The 23,102-nt window shown below is 37.7% G+C and overlaps 1 protein-coding gene across 1 annotated transcript in view; it reads left to right on the forward strand.

The window, feature by feature from the left end:
• Positions 1 to 23,102, forward strand: part of PRKAR2A (protein kinase cAMP-dependent type II regulatory subunit alpha) — a 60,082-nt gene that overhangs the window by 22,061 nt on the left and 14,919 nt on the right. Inside the window, exons 2-5 of the mRNA XM_084214475.1 lie at positions 2,499 to 2,534; positions 18,389 to 18,441; positions 20,036 to 20,119; positions 21,302 to 21,408. Of these exons, the coding sequence (XP_084070601.1) occupies positions 2,499 to 2,534; positions 18,389 to 18,441; positions 20,036 to 20,119; positions 21,302 to 21,408 (280 nt within the window). The remainder of the gene's footprint in view (positions 1 to 2,498; positions 2,535 to 18,388; positions 18,442 to 20,035; positions 20,120 to 21,301; positions 21,409 to 23,102) is intronic.

Genomic DNA, 23,102 nt, shown 5'->3' on the forward strand with positions numbered 1-23,102 from the left:
AAATGTCAGATTTTTATCTATTTAGCATAAAAATAGTCATCTGACAACACATAAAAGTGAATTTTATGCATCTTAGAACTGTCACTGGTGTAAGAGATGCAAACTATCATTTTAATCTTAAAAGCTTTGTGGAGGCAGAATAATAGTAGTCTCTTAACTGCCCTTAAAAGGTTATGTGTTTTGCTCATTTTTAACATTGGAAAACTTGATGCAGTTTTGATGACACTAAACCCTGCTATGGGATAAAAAAATCAGAATTCTAAAGGAAGACGTTGTTGTTAGTTTTTTTTCTGTTACCCAAAGTACACCAGAGTATTCTGTAGTATATTAATTCTGTTCAAAGTTATGAAAATGTTATTCTTAAATATGAGCAAGAAATGGGTGTAGAAGTCATAAGGTGGAGAAAAAATTCTGTATGTGCAAGATAGAACCTGAAATAATGTATTTACTCACTAATGGTGTTGATTAAAAGTATCTGAATCCATACATGAGGCTGGTTAATCATTTACTGAAAACTGTTGTGACCTTCATGAGGTGCTTGTACAGCAAACATATCAAATTACATTTTGAATTTAGTATTTTCTTTTGTAATTAATGACTTTGTGGTGGAAACTGAACTGATTTGTTTTGGTCCTCCCATTCTCCAAAACCTCAGAGAACTGGTAGGCATTTGATTTGGTCTCAGGACAAAAGAAGTGAATTTTCCTGTTTCTTCAGGTCCAAATTGTCCAATTTTGAGTAGTTACTCAGTTAGATGTGAGTGTACTGTTGCAGGGCAAATTACTGTCCAGAGCAGTTTTGTGTCACCACTGGTAGCCACAGACAGACCCACGAGGAAAAGTTAACAACAGGGCAAAATATGTGAAGACTTTCAGATGCATGAGTTTGTTTAATAAACCTGCATGGATCTGTATTCCCAATCCCTGTTTCCCCTTAAGGTGGGGTAAACTTCTCCCATCCATGGTGTCTTTTGGCAAGTGAAATAAATCCTGCCCCTGTTTGCAGGAATGGTCCCTTGCTGAAAGGTTTGAAGAGAAGGTTACTTGAATTCTCAGGTTTGTTATTCAGTGTTTTTGAACCTCTTCAAGCTTGATGTATGAAACACTGTGTCAGTGTTATTTTTATAAGGATTATGTCATATTATAGAAGTTTAGATCTAAATTGTAAAATTCATAATAATCTTGCTTTTAATCCTGAGCTTCTTTTGAGGCTGAGCATTGTCTCCCTGTTAATAGATGTAGCTGAAAGCTGTGGAATTAGCCTGATTATTCCTTTCCCCTCCAACCTCTTCTAATTCCCTTTATTTAAAAAATAAAACCCACAATAATAATTTTGATCTCTTTTTTTTGGTATTATTCTCAGTTTTGCGTTTTTATATGGATGTAGGGTGGTTGTAAGTGCTCTAAAGAAGCTGAGCTGTTCTGTCTTTGCTAAGTAATCATTGTTCTCTATTCTGGTGGTGCTGAGATATAAGTTTCTCAAAAATTTATAAGAAATGATGGGGTCATTTAGATTTTTGTGGTGGGTGTTTAATAAATCTGGCTCTGTGATGCATGTGCATTGATGCGGTATAAAGGCTTCTCTAATTCTTGAATATTGAAAGAATGGAATAGAAAGGTTACAGGTTGTATCAGGAAAAATAAAATTACTTGTTTAAGGGAAGAAAAGTGGGAAAACATGAAGCAGAATAAAATAATGTTGGTTGTTAGAGGTGAAGGAGAAGAGAGTGCTTTGGTTTTGTTCTGGGTGAAACTTTATGGATTCATTTTGTTTTGGTATTTTTTGAGACTGAAGCAACTCTCAAAGGCAGTACCTTGGTTACTGTAAAAGGGGGAAAGGTGCTGCTTGCTGGAGGTGATGTCAGAATGGATGTGCACAGTGGGACCCAGGCAGCTCATCCCAGTCCAGAGTCCAAGCGCCTTGTAGAGCTACAGCACGAGCAAGGGAGTAATGGATGCTGCACCTCAGCCTTTTCCAGTTTGAACCTGTGCCCTGGTGTGAGGCAGCCTTGCTCAGGGCTGGATGGCTGCAGGGACTGGGCTAGCACAGCCTGGGCTCTCTGGGGGCACAAAATGGGTTGGCCAAAACTTCTTTGGCTTTTGATCCGCCCTGAGGAGGTACAGCTGACCTAAAGTGCTGCAATGCTTGGCAGTAATACCAAGTAAATGAGGCTGCTAGGTAGTGATAGGTTAGGATTGGATAATCTGTGTAGAGGTATTTTTTTTCAGAATTAGGTAAAAAAACCAAAAAAACAAAAACAACAACCCAAAACTACTTACCATCCATTCTAGTATGTAATGGCCTTCAGGAATATGAAGTTTAACTTTGAATAAATACTTACTAGCTGGCAAGTAAATGGATGAAAGCTTTATACTGAAGTATTTTTAAGAGATTTGTATTGGGTTTGTGTACTAAAAGTATATAATGAGTATTCAATTAATTCATCATATTTGTAATAATAAATACAAATGTGTAATTTTATTTTTCTTTTTTTCCAGCTCCAGTTGTTAACCGATACAACAGAAGAGTATCAGGTAAGATACTCTTTAACTCTTAAACTTTAAGAGTTTAAAGTATCTGAAATAGTTTTGAAATGTGTATCAGGCTAAAGGAAGTACATTAAAAATTACCTTTCCCTTATTGCCTTATGTCTCATAATTCTTGCATTTTGTACAAAATAATGAGAATTGTTTCTTAAGTCACTGTAAGTGCCAATGGTCAACACATTTAGAGTGAGTGAAAACAGAAATGTGGGGGTGCTCCCTTTTTGTATTGTGCAGCTGATATTTATAGTTTTTGAATTAGTGGCTGTTCACTTGTTCTAGAGACACAGATTATACTTATTTGTTTATTTATTTGTTCGTTTTCTATCTCAACCAATATGAAATGTTTTAATGAGGAACTGTAACTCCCAAAAAATTCATTTACAAGTTGATTTTGAAAAGTACCCCGTGAAGAAAATGTTATGTGTTGATGAGAAGGTATTGCATTGTTTTTTCATATGAGGTGCAGTGTGAGTTGCTCTGCATGTGGTACTTTCTTTTGTCTTCAAATATTTTACTAACATGTAACTGGTCTAGAAAGTTGTAACTCTGATTTAACAATTATCTTTATGAAAATGCCAATGTATTCAGTGTTTTCTCTCTGGTTTTGACTTCAAGTCTACTCAGTTTGTAATTCATGTGGATAATCTGACATGTTCTTGGGTAGTTCTTGTTAGTTATGGTGGGGCATTGTTGATAATACATTTATTTATATACCACGTATACATAAGATAAATGTGTGTTTATGTACAAAATGTCCTTATACTCATGCAGTTACTTTGCTTTTCTGCTGGTTGCTTGGATATGGTTAAAGATGATTGTTTATTTATGCCACTAAAACAAATAACTGAGTATAATGAGAAATTCATAACTCTTAAAAGTTGACAGTGCTGTAGTTTTGAGGTATGATTACATGAGAAATCTAGGCAGGACAAAGTTGTATCTTGGATGGTGGAGTTTGATGCTCTGATAGTAAATATTGAGAGTCATATATTGTACAGTATTTGGAGAGGCCCAAGACACTTTCTCTGTTAATTAAACTAATCCATCCTGGAACCTGGTGCTGGAGAAAAATCTTAGAAAAGAGGAGTGAATACATCTCAGATTTAAATTTAAATAAAGGCTGAGTTATTCCCAAAGTTAAAAAACTAAGCCTTAATCAGAAAGCATTTGTAATCTTTTTGACTTTGCAGTACTGAAATGCAGTGTTGGTGCTCACACAGTACCGAGCTGCTCTTAGTTAAAAAACAGGTTCTCTCATATAGGGGGTCTAAAGGTTAATGTGAACAACTAAAAAGCAAATGTAAAATTGAATTGCTAACTTGTGCAATTAGATTAAGGAGGACTTTAGTTGCTTAATAATGCTCCTGCTTCAGGAAGAGCTGGGAATATTCAGAGTTTACAGTTCATATTAGAATTGTCATGGAGACAAACAATAACAGAATATGTGTATATTACTACTGTGTTAAATACTTTCCACAATATAAAAAAAATCAATTTTCTCTCTGTATAGGTCGTGATCAGTGTGGGATTTGTTAAAATGCAAAGGCAATGCAAACACCACCCATATGCACACAAAGAGATGCAGATTTCTTTCTCTTGGCAGGAAAAGGAGAGAAACTGCTGGTTTGGGGTGGGGGGGCTGTTTGCTGGGGTGGTTTATTCCACTCCATGTCTGCTGTTTCTGTCAAGACCTGCAGAGGAATGAGGCTGGGTACAGAGCTCAGCCCCCTGCCATCACAGGCAGCCACATTTTACAATCCCTTGCAGGAAATCAGTGAGTGATTTGCTGGGTTTGGTGCTCTGAATTTGGTTTGATTTTTGTTTGATGCATTAGGTTTTAGGCAAGTTTTCATTCTGCAATTTTTGTAAGATAGTTTTGTCTTTAGAAACCAACAAATAACAGCAAACACCAAACCAGTGTTGTCTTACAGATCACTCAGCACAGTAGTTACGTGTTTGTGGATTTAAATGATAAAGTAAAGCAGAACACAAACCATGGAGAAGAAAAACTGGTGCATAATTCTTCTTTGTAATTGCATTTTGTGGTCTTCTCTTCAGAAGAGCTTTCTGCTAGTCCATGTTGAACCTTGTCAATCCAACCAATATTTCTGTGTTTCCAGTGCAGTGTGTGTTTGTAAGGGGAGTGAAGAGCAGAGCTCAGTTACTTGCTTTTATCAACATTTACATGCACAGAATCAGAGATTCATAGAGAATTTAAAAGCTAACATGGGATGTATTGAGGTAAATTCAAGCAAGAATTGTTCTTTTAAAGTATCTGGCTGCCTAGGGAATTACAGCATTGTCCTCGTTCACTAGGCCAAAAATAAAAGAAAAATATAATTTTAATTAGAGGAAAAGTCAATAAAGTGATTGTGTTACATATAGTTTAACAGGCTAATAATTGTTCTGGTAAACCATTCAACTACAGATGTGTTCTTGGAGGCTAACAAGTGTTTATTATGCTCTCTTACACATAGCAGTTAGAGAATCTCTTTTTAGTTGCTTTATTAATTTTTTAATATTAAACTTGAAGTGTTTTCTGCTGGTTGGTTGTGATTAGTTGCCTACAGATAACAGGATGATCATGATTCCCCTGGTGCAAAATTCCCCTGGTTGAAAATTCAAGAGACACATAAACCCATAGAATAAATCTGTTCTAATGATTACTAAATTTTCATTTAGGTGTTTATTTCTGGTTGTGAAACATATAAACCATTTTGGCAAATACTACCAATGTTGTAAATATTTAGCTGTCCTTCTTTAAGACTTACTCAAAATGGACAGTGCAGGAGGGTCATCCTGGAAGAGGAGGATTTATCTAATCATGTTCATGTAATTATTTATAGAAGTGCAGAGTGGTAGTGTTCTCATGAAGAGAAACAGCCTTTTCCACAGAATGCTTGGAGGGAGAAGGAGAAATGAGAGCTTGATGTTCCTCTAGAGATTAATCTAGTGAATAGCTGGCTTGTGTGTGGCATGTTTGGCCATGTAACGTGTTGAGATCCATGGCGTGCACACAAACAGTTGGTCAGCTCTAATTTGTATCTGAGCTTGGCTGACTTCATTAAAATAATCCTGTTTGTAAAATCATAAGCTATTTCAGTGGTAGAAACTAAAATGGCTTACTAATTTGAAAACCTCCTAGCTCTAGGGTGCCATGGGCTGTGATGCAGTTTCAGTGCTAATTACCCAGCAGAACAGTTCTTGCTGTTGCTCTGACTTGGCAAAGTCTGAGCCTTCTGCCAGGGTAACCTGTGTTCCATGGATTGCTGACTGACTCCCTTTGCCCAGCCTTGGATGGAATGGCCTGAAATGAAACCCTTATTGATTCCTTCCTCCCAAGAACTGGACTGGGTTGAAATTCATATTTGCTTCATTGCATTTCTTGATCTTCCTCCAAGCATAGGGGTTCCTGACAAACTTAATTATGTTAGTCACTTCATTTTCTGTAATGCTGCAGAGCATGCCAGTATCTGTGTCCTTGGCTGGGGACTGAGTGCACAGTGCAGGGAGGCAGAAATCAGTGATACCTCCTTTCTCAGTTACGTCAAAGCTGTTTCAAAACTAGAGGAAGAGGGCATTGATATTTGTCCCACTATGACAACTGGTACATAACACTGAGGAGAATTTTGCTCCTGGCAGGATATGAATGAAAAGTTAATTGTCTTTTTGGAGGGAACAGTGTGACGCCCACTAGAGTCTCTCTTGTGCATAGTTCCTCCTCTTTTAGTTTTAGCATATTTCAGAAAAGTCAAGTTTTTTGATACATTTCTGTATTGCCATTTCTAAACACTTTTGATTCATTCCACAGAACACCCACTCTCCAGCAGACTTGCTGATTTCTTCTTGGGATAGGAAAATCTGACGAAATGACACCCGTACCATACACGTGTCACAAAAAGTTTTCATCTTTTTTCTACAATTATTTATGTTTATCTGAGTGACCTGATGTAATATCTCTCTTTTGCATGAGCCTTCCTTTGGTCTCCGTGGAATGAAATCACAGTTTTCACATTCAACAACTGTAAGCAGAATAATTGAGCTATAATGATCTAGGGAAGCAATATATAACAGTTATTTCCTTAATAGTAACATGACTGTCAGGATCTGTGCCTGTTTTAATATTAATATAAAAAACAATCAAATGAGCAAGACTTGCCTCATTTGGTCCCTTTGGTGGGCAGCTTTCAGCAGAGACTCAGGGGGGTGAGAAGGATCAAATCTAAACCCTCTCCTGACATGGGGCTGCTGAATAAAGGTTTTGTGTGTAGAGGTTGATTTTGTTGAAATGTTACTGAATCTTGTTTTCCTGTGTATAACAAACATTAGAATTGTGTGGAACCCTGACAGTTGCCAATTGTCAGTGTCCCCAGTAGATCCTGGGTTCAGAATCAGTACTTTCCATGTTTCTCTTATCTCTGGCAATCTACTGTGGTGTGGTTTTGGGTTTGTGTTGGTTTTTTGTTTGTTTGTTTGTTTGTTTGGTTTTTTTTTTAAATAATGTGTAAATCAATAATCCCTGACAGTTTCTGGCTTTTTCTTTTCTCATCTCATCAGCTTCCATAAGAGGCCTTTACTATTGGCTCTTCCAACTCACTGATTCTTCTCTATTTTGATGGTGGTGGGGACTCCTTACCTTGAACTCTTCATTAGTCTGGCTCCTGCCAAAGATGAGCAATCATCTCATAATGTACATATGTTGCTAAAGTCTGATATTCCTCTGTGTTTTCTAGTGCAATGCAGCATTTTCTTCACACCCTGGCAAGTTGAGATGTCAGGAGATTATAATATTACACATAGTAAATTCCTTTTAGTAGCTTCTAGTGTTTTAAAATGACAGCTTTAACAAAAATCATTTTCTAATAAAGCTTTTCTGTTAATTATTGCCACACAGCATGTTAGTAAAAAAGACTGTTTTGGGACCCTGTTAAATTAGGACATCTAAATGATAGCAATGAAGCAAGAGGTAACACTTCTCTTGGGAGGTTGTTTTGAGTATTTTCTCTTGCAGAATACTATCTACTACTTCAGTGATAAAATTCTCAGCACTTGAAATCATCAAGGGAAGAAGACTGAGTGATGACTTACTTTCTCTGTGCTGCTCCCTTTGCTGTGCATTTATCTGATTATCAGAGGTTGACTTGAAAATCATGATCTGGTTTCTTCTCTTGAAGCTATTTAATTAATTTCTATATTGATTATTCACCATCTTACAACACTGATAGCATAATAACTTCTGCTGTTAGATTTTCAGGCAGGTGATAAATGATAAGAGACTTCAGAGTTCAAAAATGCACATTTTTACAAAAGGCACAGTTTTCCTGTATCAACAACCTGAAGCTTCTGTGCTTTGTTCCTAGCCCCAATGATTGCAAAACCAGTATCATAACTACAGTGAAAAGAATTAGTTTTAAAAAATGTTGATATGAGCAAAAGCCAAGCATGTGGGATGACAGATGAAAGTGGTGATAAATTGTGTGGGTGCTCTCCTGTAAGAAAGTGTCTGAATCATTATTCGTTTAACAAAAAAAGCTTGTTTTCTCTGTTTGCAATATTGGGACTTATTTAAAAATTCCTGGCATGTGATTGACATTCAGTGAATAATAAAAAGCTTATTTTTGGAAATTAATAGTCATGACTTCACAATTACTTGGATTTCACACTGTTGTGAACAATTCTGCAGGATTTTTTTTAATTACATAAAGAGAAATACAGCACTGTGAGCATCCGTACTTAAAATTTAAGTCAGTGCAATTCCTGGTCAGAAGAAATCTGATCCAGTCTGCTTAATGCACATAAGTCCTGCAGTGGAGTTGAATCAATTAATCCTTCATCTGTTTTATTTATGCTTTCTTAACAATAGTTCATGGCCAGAGTGTTGTGTAAGAATTAGAAGTTGTTTGTCTAAAGTCAAATGTTTTAACTGACATTAGCCCTTAGGAGTTGGAAGCATAAATTTAGCTATGCACATTTTTAAGCAAGTAATGCAGTATGGATCAGTTTTCCAGAAGTACTCAGGTAGCAAAAGATGCAAGTGATTAAGTTCCATTAATTATTTTGCATTAAAGATCTTTAAGAAGCCTACATAAGTGTTGGTCCATAGCTTTGTATACATAAATACTTTTGAAAATATCAGCCTTCATGTGATGGTTGAAATAAAATTTAGTTCTCCCTTTCATAGGTTGGAATTTAACCTTTCTCTTTTGTGTGATAGAGAATTGGTGTGGGTGTATTTGGTTGCTTTTGGTTTGAACTCAGGATGGTTTTTAACATGGGAATTAAAGCTGAAATGAAAATATTCCAACATGGTTTGTTGGTCAAACACACAAATCCCAAAATGCCTGTCACAATACAGTCTAAAATAGGCACTTTTATACTTGGTGCAAAACCTGGTGCTGTGATGTATCTTTAGAGTGACCTAAAAGTCAAATGTGATTTGCATTTTTCTTGTGAATATATAAGGCTGCACTTCATCCCTATTTTAATATAGAGTTTTAGAGTCAGAGATGTTGTTATGCTCCTATATTGATTAATACACTCAATCAAGTTTAGCTCGCTGTAATTTCAGTTTAAATGTGGAATAGGTCAAATAGTCCATCCCTGGAGAACATAAAAGTTTAAACAGACTTGATTTAAATTTGAAAGGATGTACTTTCAGGAACTTGACTTGGTAGTTTTTAACACCAGAACACCTGGTCCAGAGTTGACTGATCCTGGAGATGAATGAGTGAAGGAGTCCCACCTTTGCCATGGCTGGTGCTCACCAGGGCATTGGGATTGCTCAGTGGCCACACAGGAATGGGGGAGCTGCCAGGCTTTTCTTCAAGGGGTCCAACAGTAGCTTCCCACATTTCCTGCTTTTCCAGTGTTCCAGGAAAGGAAGCAGCAGTTTCCAAGCACAGGGACTTGGGGGCTTCCACGTCATTCCTCTGCACATAATCCTTTTGTGTTGAGCCATGTTAGTTTTTTATTGTTCCTGATTTGCTACAGGTAAATAGGTGTTAGTTGTTCTATTGAGGGCAATGTGGTTTTTAACATATTTGGACATTCTTTAGAAATCTTTGGAAATCATATAATATAATTGATTTCAGAAGTGCCTTTTAACACTTTGGCATGCTTTGGTTCTTTGTCACAAGAGTTGTCAGAAAGAAGTAGCTAAACTGCTAAATGAAATTTTAAGGCAAGAAGTGCTTTACTGCACTTTTCTCAAGATGATTTTAAAATACTATTTGCCTTCTTGCAGGTTTAGCAGTTCATATGGCAGAATTGACTTATAAAACAAAAAAAAAAAAAAAAGCCTTGATCTGCAAACTGAAAGAAAATTTCTTATTTCTATACTAGAAAACCACTTTTCCTGTTTTATTCCTCAGCTAAATTCTCTTTTCTATCTACAGTTTGCAACTAAAAGCCTGTAAGCTGCATTCCGTTTTTGGGGGGAAGGTATATGTTTGAGCCATTTCTTGGAACTTGTGGTGTTCTGATGTAAACTGAATGGAAAGTGAACATTCTCTGTGCTGTTTTTAACTCACAGAAAGTATCACTGTTTCAGGCATATAAGCATTATTGGTACTGAATTCCTGGTTCTATCTGCCTTGCTTACGTAACACATTTGGAAATGTGTTAAAATTTTAGTGATGGGCTAAAGCAGAACCATTAAAGCAGAAGGCTTTCTTCTACAATTGTGAATCTGTGTGCTCTGAAATAGTAGTAGCATCATGTTTTCCAGGAGACCTTTTTTATGGCTGACTATCTCATCAGTAAGGCTCTCTTAGAAGGCTTGAACAAGGTCAGCAGTATGTTTATCCATTTCAGTCTTCTCATTTCTTGACTTGCAAGAATAAAGCTTGCTCCATTTGAATTTCCCAGGCTTCACCACATGGAATAATGTGTAACTCCAAAATACTCTGCTTCCATTTTAGTTTTCTATTTAAATTTAGTAAAGGGAAATGGAAACAGAAGTAGCACATTGTAAATTACTGTTTTAAGATTGAAAGGGCAGTATTTTGCTTTTGGTAGTTACTGTCAGTGTCAGAGCTGTTTACTCCAATGAGCATCCACATCGAAAACTTCTTTATTTTTGTTAGTCCTCTACCACGATGGAAGGATTTTTGTTGTTTTAATTTTTCATGCAGACTTATCTGTTCCTGCAAGTCCCAGAGCACACTAGTGTCTGATGGGATGCTGGGCTCTTTTGTTGGGAGATGAGACATGGAAGCCCAAAGTGCAGGAGTCCCAGGTGTGGTTTAGTTAGCAGATGATTCTGTGAAATCAGGCAATATCATCCCTTGGCTTCTCCAGCTGTACAGGAGAGACATGCAGAGTGTTTATTTTGTCACCAGAGTGCTTTCATCATAGGTTCTCTGGAAACTGTACATTTTCAAATTATCAAAAATTACAGTCTAGGATTTATAGCCTTGTGAGTTTGTCATTATTCTCCTGCAGCATGTGGCTTCAGTGAAGTGAGAGAGTATAACCCTCCAATGTGTGAGCATGCAGAGTGGAAGGAAAAGCTAACACTTGGAATAACTCATACGTAAGGGCATTAAGTAAAAGTTGTGTCTTGATATAATTAAATAGGCAACTATATTAAGCAAATACAATGATAAACAGCTGTTGGTTTAGTTGGGGAAAAAAAAAAAAGGCAAATGTCATGTTCATTTGGTTATGCCAGAGAGGTAGGAGAAGTGCTTAGGAGAATTCTGTCTCTAGTCCTACATTGGCACAAGTATTTCATTTTAATTGCTCCTGAGTAGGAGGAGGATTTAAATAAAGATATACAAGTTCAGGATTGTCTTCTGAAGTTTTGTTGCAGTTCAGTAATGCCCCCAACAAGTTGCCTCTTAGTATGATTGGGAAAGTCTTTTCCTACCAGATCCCTGGTGTAGATTCCTGGGTGCTGTGAAGCCTTTGGTCTGTGGTTTGTCTGGTGCTGTGTCCCTGAGCCACTTGAGCTAGGGCTGGTTTCCAGGCCAGATCCTGCAGGCTGCAGAAGGAGTTACACAAAACAAAACAAAAAACCAACCCTGAACAAAGCCTACCTAGGAATAATAATTAAGTAGGAACACATTGTATCTTGTTAAAAGTGCTTTATGCTTGTCTTTAAAATCTAGTTGAAGCAGTATTGTCTTCTTGTAATGCTTTCATTATATGTGTGTAAAGATATGAATCTAAAAGAGACTGTGATTATTTACTTTCCGTTTATTATTCTAGTTCTTTCATCATGAAAGTTCTCTTTTGCCCCTAGGGAAATGTAATTTTAAATACTTTGCCAAATCTTGCTGTAGTAGAAGGAAAAAAAAAATTAATGGCTTTTCTGCTGTAAGGCATTGTCTCAGTTGTTTTACTGTACATATGATGATAAGGCCTTTTAAAGAAACACTTAAATCAGATCTTTATTAATCTGTATGAATGTAATAAGAATATGTGAAAACTGCATTATTCAGAGTACATAAAGCAAATGCACTTATGGAAATAGTTGTCAGCCAATTGTCATAATTCTAAAGGGCTTATTATGTTGCCTGTACTTAGGTATCTTGGGAGAAAAGGTGTCTGTGCATGTAAAGTTGGATTTCCTGCGAAGAAAAAAAACCCATTATCATAAAAGGTGGAATTTATAATTGATTGTGCAGTCTGTTCTGAACTTGTTACTGAAGAGTAGTATGAGGTAGGAGTGTGTGACAGTGTCACAAGCCATTGTCGCCGGAAGTGTTGCATTTCTCTTTTGATGGAAAGAGAATAAGCTGGAGAAGCCTGATTTAGATAATGCTACTGGAAAGTACATAATCATGATGAGGAAATGGTTATCAGAGATTTCTAAAAGCAAGGTTAGCAAGCACTGTAACACATCATGCTCTTGGTGAAAGTGTTTGTCCAATGCTGAACAGGAGTGGGATCTCCAGAGCTCTGCCTTGGACCTCAGTTTTGCTGCTGTGTTCAAGCAATGGCCCTTGAGGAACACAGGTAATGTCCACATCAGAGCTGGGCATTTTCGGGTGGACTCTGGGCTGTAAGTAAGGCTTTGGGTAGAGCCAGGTGAACACTTCAACCTGTTGTGCAAGAGTGGCTTTCTGCAGAGTTTGGTGAAACAGCGCAGGGTTTTAGAGCCTTACAGGCTCCATCAGTGTCTCATGGTCTTTGCCTGACAGAGTGATCTGTGCAGCTTTTCAGCCTGAGCAGCCTTTGGGACCAAGTGTGGAGTGTGCCTGAACCTGTAATCCTGACTGGACAGAGCTGGTTTGGCGCAGCTGTGCTGAGTCTGAGTGCCTTTGTAGTTAATCTGTAACACAGAAGAACTCTGCCTGTGAAGAACCTAATTGATTTACTTTCCTTTTAACTTTAAATGACATTTGAAGCTGTTACAAGAACTGAAAATCCATTCTTTTCCTTTCCCCCTGAAATGAATCATTTCTAAATATTTCTTCACTGAAAAAAATTTGACACTTGATTTGACATATATGGTCATGCAAGTTGGTTGCATGTTTGAATATTCTGCTTTGGTATTTGACTAAGGGTTGATGGGGTGGTTTTTGCTCAGGTCCTGGTTAATTGTACATCATGTCTCAGTTACACCCCTGTGAGAATTAAGAGTGAAGTCAGGAGGTGGTATTCTTGTGGGCTATCCTGCATCTGGAGATTGCTATGTGGCACATATTTTGGCTGATGCAATAACATCAGTTTTAACAAAAAATTTACCCTTGATTTCAATCAGTTCTCACTAGTGATTTGAAGGCTGAAGTGGCTGATTTTCCTGAACATATTAACTGTTCTTTAGGTTTTAGTGTTGCTTTTTTCCAACTGTCATAAATGTGAGAATGGCTCAGGTGGTGCAAATGGTTGCAGGTTCTGTTTCCCACTTGCTGGATCGAGGTACGAATCTGTCGTCTGCTTTGACATGGTGAGATCTTTCACTTGAGAAACAAAGTGCAATTTCTAAACCAAAAAGTTCTGAGCTAACCAGCAACAGAAGTGAGAGGGAACTTGAAGTTGTTTTCCAAGTGTGGAAAATCACATTTAGCTGTGCCAGCAAAGACCTGTGTGTAAGTGCTGTTCAAGCTTCCTAATTCATCTGACTGCCTGGTTTTGAAGTGCAGCTCAGCTGTCAGAGGGAATGACAAGCCACTGGCAGTGGTCATCTTTCCAGCTGGCATAGTGCTCCCAGAAGAGGCTATGCATCTGTCCTTGAGAGGCAGACTTAAAAAAATGCTTGAAGCTTTGACAAACTCAATTGCAAAGAACACTGCCTTAAACATAGTTTAAAATTACTCATCTGAATAAATAACTGGGAAAGTGGTTCTACATGTACTGTTCTGAGTGGATTTTTAGTAATGGCTCTGATAGGATCAGTTGGAGGTGATGCATCCTCATAAGGAAGAATGAATAGGATTTCACTCTGCAGGTGGGATCCAGAATTGAAAAGAGAGCATGACAGGGCATCTATTTGCTACTTGTTTCAGTAGCAACAGAAATATTAATAATGCATTCACCTTACATAAAACAGAACTTAAATTTCCTTCCTTTGTGTGTGTTTGAAGGTGTTCAGGCATCAGCCCCTTGGCTGTTATTTTGAAAAAAGCAGTGATCTCTCAGGGACAGGGATGCTGTGCATTTCTCTTGGAGGCCGCACTTGCCAGAGCTAAAAGCTCAACTCTTATTTGCATATAGATTTCTGTAGAGTGCAAGGACTTTGATCTTGACAAAACACATATTTTGCAGAACAATATTATCTTGAGAGTGATTAAAACTTGCATAAACAAAGGTGGTGTTTGTACTGGCAAACTTGTCTTGCTACTTCTCCCTCTCTCCCCACCCCTTGCTTGCCCCTCACCCATCCACTGCTGATGTCATTGCTGCAGCTCCAAAGATCTCGTTTGCTTTCAGATGCTGTCACCTGCATAACAAAGCAGCCATGGAGCTGTATCATTTCTGAGCCTTCAGAAGTGTTAACAGATGTTCTTGAAAGCCAAAGAAGGTGCAGCATGAGAGCTGCAGAAGCTAAGAGAGACTAAATGTAGATGGTAGGATAAAAGCCTGAATTTCTTTTTATCTCAAAGCTTCATAAAATTGAAAACTGTTTTTTATGCTCCAAAGCAATTTGAACTACGTATGGGTGGATTTGGAAGGAAGCTTGGTCTGCATGGTGAGAGCTGATAGAGCTGTAGATGTGTCACACTGCTGTGTAACTTCCACTGATGGATTCTTGCTTAGCATTTGCTCAAGGGCAGAGTTGTGCTGAAAATCTCAACTAGGCAAGGTGTGATTTCAGAAGTCATTTCAAATTATATGAAGGTACTGGTTTAGGTTGCACATTCAGAAAACCTCTTCCCCCATGTGTGCTGGAGCAGGTGAGCAGAGAGATGTGCCATATTTGCCCTGGGAGGTTTCCAGGTCAGTCCCAATGTAGCCCAAAATTCCAATAGCTCCTCTTGGAGGGGTAGGTTGGACTGGGTGATCTTCAGAGAGAGATCCCTTCCAAATGCCTTTAAAATGAGTCTGAAAAACAACACTTTTCATGATAATCTTGTGTGAGAACAAGCTTGCCTCAGAGTGTGTTTTGTTGGGACACTTTAATAGTTAATAAGTGAATTCAGTCACATATCAAATAGTGGGTCAAGGGTGTTTTCACTCTGTCACGATGAAAGATCAGATGTTTTTTTACTAGGACTGGCTGTACTGTAACACACAAATGAATAACCTTCAGGAGTCCTGAGATTCCCTGGATTTCTGACAGGGGTTGGCAGAGTTTAGGGTAGTTATGGGGGTCCTTTACAGCCAGAAGAATAGCAAAGCAGCACAAATAACATGAAACATTTTGAAGGTAAGACTGACACACCGGTCCTATATTCAGCACTACAGACTTCCCCAAGTGATTTACCAATTAACAGTAGTGGAAAGAAAAATTTGGCATATTGCACCATAAAACATGGGATGGGTTTGATGTAATGCTGCTTTTTCTTCTCATTAGTCACGTTTTAAAGTATTTGGAAAATACTGTTGATTGTTATGAGTAGGCTGAAAAGCTTTCTGTTGGCTTTCCAGAGTATCACAGTGTTAATTAAGCTTGAGAATTTTGTGTCTCTCCCCTTTTTAAAGCATACCACAACAGAAATGTTACATTAAATGTTACAGCTCTGCCTGCAAGTAAATAGAGTGTTGTCAATCAGAGCTGCCCAAGGTTGAAGTCAAAACGTCTGGCCTGCTCTTCTCCATGGAAAAAGAAATCCCAGCAGGAGGTTGAAGGATGGAAAGTATAATGGAAAGGCATTCTATGTGCCAGCATGGGAAGAAGTGGTATTTTGCCATGTTTTGATAGTGTTTCTGTGGTGCCCATTGATGGGCATTACAGGAGTGATTTCCATATGTAAGGGAAGGGCACTAAGTCCTAGGCTGTATCCTTGGTGGGCTTTGGGAGCTGTTTTCACCCTTTCTGGGTAAGATGAAATAGGGAAAATCTGCATTTACAAACCTTAACCAAAGACATTTCATACTGAAATTACAGATGACTGTGTTGCTTCTTTGATGAGTGTTTTAAGATAAGGTTTTGCTCTGATGCTCTAGTTTTAGCTGTGGCAATAAAACTTGTTTTCCCAAGGAAATCTTGAAGAAAAATTCCTGAATTCTGAGCATTTTTAGCAATATCTTCCCTGCAGCTGAGATGGGAACAAAATTAAATTTGCAGCTTAATATTAAAATTTGAATGATAGAATGGTCTAGTGGTACAGTGATCTCTGAATTAATAGATATGTGACCATTTATAGTATGTAATATTGTGCTTAATAGAGAATTGGACTCCAGTTTGGAGTCATAGGATACACTGATTGTGAAAAATGAAGAGAGTTAATTATCTCCAGTTTCACCATACTGTTTAAACCACGGAGCCTTTCTTCTTAGTAACTGTTCCTTATTTGAAAATCCAAAGCTTTCACAATAGACTTTGATCTTTACTGTAAAATGGAAGGAGGAGGAAAGCTTTCACACCAAAATGCTAATAATGTTCTCTTTGTTAGTGCCTTTGTATTGCATATTAAGTGGATCAGCCTATCAGTCCAAGTTCTGTAGCTGTGCAGGCATCCACCTTCCCATAAACAGGCATCTTTGGACTCTAGCATGGACTATACTTTTTTTTAAGCTGGGGAAGAATGCTGTTTATCCTTTGTCTAGTATCTGCCCTAAGTGTGGGTGGCTCTGTTAAACTGAAAGCATGTGTGTGGTAGGTGCACTGTCAATAAACTGTTTCTGTATTGTTAAATGGATTTATTGTATGAGCAATACTTACTCCCTAAATGCCTGATGATTATATGATTACATTTTTACATTGTGGTTTGGTAAGTGGAATGCTTGTTGTTGTATTTGAGTCTCCTCGTTCTCTCCAGGAAAAAAATGAATTCAAATCCAATTTCCCAGGAAAGACTTGTATCTTTTAGGTAGGGAGAAAAAAAAACTAAATAAAAAAACCAAGACACACAAAACCAAACAAATCTTTCCCAGTAAATTGTTCTAGAGTTTTGCATTTTTATTGTCCTGTTGAGTGCACAATGATGGGGTCAATAGACATGTGTGCATTTTCAAATTATTTACAAGTTGCTGAATTCTAGAATTCTGGATTTTTATTTATACTTTCTGACTCCATTCAGCAGTTAGATGTCATTGCAGTGAGCTTCTGGGCATTCTGCCAAGTCTTCACTATTGTCAGGATGCTGGATAAAGTACAAAGGAAAATGCTTGTCTATGTTTCCTTGTAAAATTTTACAAGTAATGTATTACCTCAGAAGTGAGACCACCCTTATTAAAGTAAAAGCACATCTAGATGAAAACAGGACTGACTTTCCCTTTCCTTGGCTGCCAGTACATGTGGTTACAATGTGCAGATCACTTCGACATGCAAGAACTGTAAATATCCATGAATTAATAAGAAAATCTGAGCTAGAACTGTGGGTTTTTGATGGCCAAAGTGTCTGTGTTCACTATTGTAAGACTGTGTGTAAATGCTAAGATAACTGAAGATAAGCCTTTTCTGAAGAATTAAAAGTGAACAAAAATGGTTTGTAATTTAAGCAGCTCTGCATTACTGCCTCTCTTTCAGTTGATCCTGTAGGTATAATGATAGGTTTGGCAGAGCCTTGTCCCAGTGCTCTATAGTGTGCAGTTTTCCACAACTGTTCTCATCCTTTTTAAAAAAATCACTCTGTAAATTTTAGAGTTGTTTTTGTATCATTGGTTGACATTAATTTGGTTAAAATGTAATAAGACAGAGGAACGTGTGGGGGATGGGACTAAATACTATTTTATCCTAGATTGTGCTATGGTGAAGCTGATTGTTAAGTTCCCAGGTTAATTTCTGTGAAAACATGATTTCTCTGTATCAGAAAAACTCCCAAAATATAGATACTCACTTGCACATCAGAGTTGAGGTAGAGTGAGTGCCTCATCCTTCCTTGTGCTCCTTTTGCTCAGTGTTTTCCTCGGTACGTGGCACTGCAAAGAACAAAGCAGTGGAGCAGCAGCATTTTCCCCTGCCTTTCAGAGAAGATGCTTGTAAATGAATCTGAATGGAGATTGTTATGCTTTGATACCAGTTGAAGGGAAATCTGTGTCCATGCTTGAGTACTTGCTAGGCAAGATTATTTAGTAAGTCACAGAATTTTTACACGAGAGTCTGAGAGTCTGAGAACAGCCAGGCTGTGCCTACTCAGAGAGCAGACAGGATTTGAGCCTCTGACACTAATGACAAAATTGATTCTGTTTTTCCTATAGGAAAATAGAAGAAACATATTTAAACTGATTTGTTTGCTATTCTCATGTAATTACTTCTTTTTACTTATTTCCTCTTCTCTTTTTCTTCCAAGTTTGTGCTGAAGCTTTCAATCCAGATGAAGAGGAAGAGGATACAGAACAAAGGGTAAGAGTGAGGGAATCCCTCCATGCATGGTTCTCTCTCCAGACTGACATTGCCTTTTCTTACCACTTGTGCTTTTCCTGCTGAGCATGGTGTGGTGACACTGGCAGTGACATTGCTTTGAAATTCAGAGCCACTTTGTCTCATGGGCTTTTTTAGTCACTACAGCTTTAATACAGTTTTACTTAAAAGGACTCCAGAGCTGTGCTTAAGTCTAAGGTCTTTAAAATTTTTGCTATTTTCCTTTCTTAATTCTCTTAAAGGCTTGTTGAGGCAATTCCTAGATCATCGATGCTGTTAAGAAGAATTAGTTAAGCTTTACCACAGCTGTTTCTTCATGGGTGCTTAAAATTCCTCACATGCTTTTTACTGTCTGTCTTGTCAGAGCAGTTCTGCCTGGGTAGGAGAAATGCTTGGTTGAAATATTTTAAGTCTGTGGACACCTGTTTGTTCTCTTGTTCTTGAAAGTTGGGGATTTCTAGGAATTGCAAATCCTGATACTGTAATTGTATTTCTTCAGAGGTGGGTTTGTGTGAGCAAATCTTGTAGCCTGTTGGTGAGAATAAGTGTTTTCTCCTTGGACTTCTAGTGCTCCTTTCTGGATTCCATTGCAAGGTTGCTTACACTTTTGCAGTGAAAATCTAAGTCTAATATAATTTCTCTTAAAAAAGAAAGGATACTTCATAAATATACTTTGTAAATAATTTTTATGTGCTACGAAAAGAAAAAAACTACTGTGAGTGCGTCAGGTTATTCAAATGTTTGTGAACTTGGACACATTTATTCCATCAAAAGTCTTCGTTTTCTTGGCTGATGATTCAATATTCTGTTTTCTTTTAAAACAAGGATCTGAGACCTATTTAACTTTGGAAAACAACTTTTTAGAAATGCCTACTGATATAACTGGTTTTTTGAATCCTTGTTATTCCAGAAATAAGAAATGTTAATGTGGTGCATGTCAGGTAATTAATTTTTTAATATATTTTCATGATTAGCCCCTAACAAGCACATATATAAACATTTTCATGATACAGTGAGTATTGGTTCCTTTAACCTGATGTTTATACATGGAAGGAAGTAACAAAATATCTCAAACAACAAAGTTTTTATTTAAGTACTTTTGTTAAAAACAAAAAAGTTGATTTAATAGGTTCTTATGGGATGGGCTGAGACTCATATGTATCATATAGGATATAAGCTGCCTGTGTGCCAGCAGTAGTTACACTGGGACTAATATAGCCAGAGTTCAGGAAGAAAACTCTACATTTCTTCCTCTGTTTCATATGTTCAGCCTTTGACTGTGGCTATGGCTGTGTTAGAAGGGAAGGGAGTGGAATGGAAAAGGCATCCTCTTCTTTCTTGTCTTTCTTCACTGTTATTTTTCATATGTTAATTGTCAGCATAGAATTTTTCTTATGTGTCTTTCATTCTGTCTTGCACTGTATGTGTATATATAAATACTGTTTATGCAGACAAAAAAGGACTGTATATTTTTGACACTTTAATTGTGCTCTGCTTTTTCATGCTGAAGTGAAGGTTTAGTCTGAAATCATATTTCTTTGTTGTCATGACTGTTCTGTTTTACTTTGTTTTAAAGGTAGTTCATCCAAAAACTGATGAACAGCGATGCAGACTGCAGGAAGCATGTAAAGATATCCTGCTCTTCAAAAACCTAGATCAGGTATTAGCATTTTAAGGAAATCTTAAATGGAATCAATTTTTTGTTATGTACAGTTAATATGATCTAAAAGTCCAGACACAGTTTTTAGAGACAAGAAAATAGGGTTCTGTTTAAAAGATAAGGAATATTTTCAGTGTAGTGGTGCCAAGAGATGCTGCAGTGATAGATCCCAACTTCAGGAGTGCAGTAAATATTTCAAGTGTATCAGCAGCATGAAGACTGGCTTTTGTGTTGATGCAGTGTATTTTTAGAAACTCAGCTGTGATCTACATCTTCAACTATGAACATCTGGTCATTGAAAATGCAGTGAAAGTATATTGTTAATGGGCTTGGGAATAGCAAAGATGGTAAAGCAGGTCAGCATCAAGGCAAGGCATTTATATGGTGTCATCTTTCTTGGCTTTCATGGTTTCCCTGGCTGTGCTGCTTGCAAAAAAAGGAAGTTTAGTCATGGCTTAACAGGGAAATCCAGCTGGAGCCTGCTGTGCAGACCAGCTTTATCCCATTTTCTGTGTGGGCTCCACATCTGTACCTGTCCTGTCTCATCTGGGGCTAGAATTGCAGCTGCTCTAAGACAACAGACTATCCAGGGAAACAAGTCTGTGGAGAGTCTTGTTCAGTATAGTCCTGATCATGAGTGGGGCTCTTAGATGATGACAGTACAGATATTTTCCTAATTAATAGATCTAGGTGAATAGATCATGGTGCCATTTCTGGACATACATATAATGAAATACATGTACTGTTGATATGAATTGATGTGTGTCCATTACAGTGAAGATGTGTCAGATTATACCAAAGGTAGGTGTATGCTTTGGCACTGAAATGTGGAAATTGGGCCATTTGGACATAAATCTGAGATAATGGCTCTTCTGTGCCTGTGTCTGGTTGTCTGCATTATTGAACTTATATTAATAAGCTGGAAAGGAGTGAGCTGCTAGTGGAAATCAACATGTAATATCAGTATTACTTGTATTTTTGTACAGTAAAGTGTACAGAAGTTCCAGTTTACTATCCAGACCAAATGAAATGAGCTCACCCTTGTCCAGCAGTGTCAGACTTTAAGTTGACCTTCTGTCAAACTTTTAAGAATTTTTTATAAATCCATTTCCCACACAACAGTAACACTAAGGTGTATTTTCTGATAGTTGATTTTTCCCCCCATTCCTGCTTGTTTTCTAGGAGCAGCTGTCTCAGGTCCTTGATGCCATGTTTGAGAGGAAGGTGAAACCTCAGGAACATGTGATTGACCAAGGGGATGATGGAGATAACTTCTATGTCGTTGAGCGGTAAGCAGCTGTGCCTGTGAAATGTAGAGGATGTTTTTTTTTCAGTTTCTTAGAAATTGCAGGGAATGTTTACTATAGGACAGTTTCTGAAGGAAAATGATTAGTTCAGTTTAGGTTTTGTGTCTATCAGCATAAGCACAGCTTAAAACCAGCCATATTACATGTTGTCTCTACACCAGGTCAAATTTTTTTCTGAAGGAAGGAGGAGGAAAAGCAGCAGAAGAGCTCTGTGGTAAGGGGAAGGGGTAGGACGTTATTTTCAGGAAGGGGAATATAGGAAATAAAAATCCATGGTAGTGGCTACCATGGAAAAACCTGGACTTTATTGAATTCGTTTTGATGACTGACTTCAGAGAGATTTGGGGTTGCTCACCTCTGTTGGTTGTGATTTGTATTTGCAGAGTTTTAAGGTGCCATTTTGGAATTTCTTCCATCAAGCAAATTCACATCATAATTTTGGGGATCACTTATATGTGTAACAGGCATATTATACATACATGTGTGCATGGACATTTTAAGTACCTTTTACCCTTTTGGAAAAAAATCTGGCTAATGTTACTTTGAGTAACCATATCCAAAGAGTAATTAAGAACATGGATTTATTTCCTTCTGCAAAACTGCAATATTAAACAGAATATTACTGAGTGATTTATAAACATCTGTTGGAACATGATCTTAGCAAACTGCTTTTTTGGTGCACTGTTATCGTTTTTATCACTGAAATAATGGCACCATTAATATTGTATGAAATGCTTTCAAAGCAGTTCTTCAAGACAGGTTGTTGCCTTTTGAATTGCAGAAGAATTTCTCGGTTATAAATTGTTCGTTTGAAATGATTCTTGTTCATTTTTAATGACATTCCCCTTTCTGGTTAGTGAAATTGCAAAACATAAGGCTGCATCAAACATATTCCAACCATTCCCTGTCCTCTGCTATAGCTAAACCAGTGCCCCATTTCTGCACTGTTGTCTTCCTCAACAGCTCTCCCTCCATCCAGTCCCATGTCTTTGGCTAGGCAGGCTGAGTTCCTTCTCTTGCCACACTCACCAGAGAGATCAGAGTGAGGTACTGCAGACCAGAGCTTGTGGGAGCCAGAGCCACCAGCCCTGCAGAGATGAGATCTGTGCAGAGCAGTGGTTGCTGATTTTGAGGAACCTTAAACTCGGTTTGGGAGCCTCTCAGAAATGTTGCATGCCATCAGCCTATCTTGATTTGTTTCTGTGCAAGGCTCTTACCCTGTTGGTTATTAAAAGCTCTCTACCATGAGAAAGGCTTACCTGAGTTTTATCCTAAAATGAAGAAGTGAAATGGAACCTTAACTTAGTTTCTCAGGTAAATGCTTTTATGGTCTCTGTTCTAATGATGCAGTGTTACTCACAAAAGGTTTTTTCTGTCAGTAGATAGTTGTATTGGAAGTTTTCAGGCTTTTAGGTTTTTGTTGTGTTTTGTTCCCAAGTTAAAAGTATGTGACAGAAAGGTACAGCGAAGGAGATTAAATTGGTGTCGTCTGGTGACACCATGGCAGCCTTTGCTATGAGAGTAACTCAGCTGCAACTCTTTTGTTGGCTCTTTGGTTATTAGGAATAACTTCTGCAGTTAGGAATTTTCAGTCCTTTCTCCTTTTCCAGTCTTCCTCCACCTCCTACACACAATTTTTCATGCAAAAGGATAGCAGAGTCCTGGTCCTCATGAAA

The sequence above is a fragment of the Fringilla coelebs genome (genome assembly GCF_963513975.1).
Source record: "Fringilla coelebs genome assembly, chromosome: 13".
Lineage (NCBI taxonomy): Eukaryota > Metazoa > Chordata > Aves > Passeriformes > Fringillidae > Fringilla > Fringilla coelebs.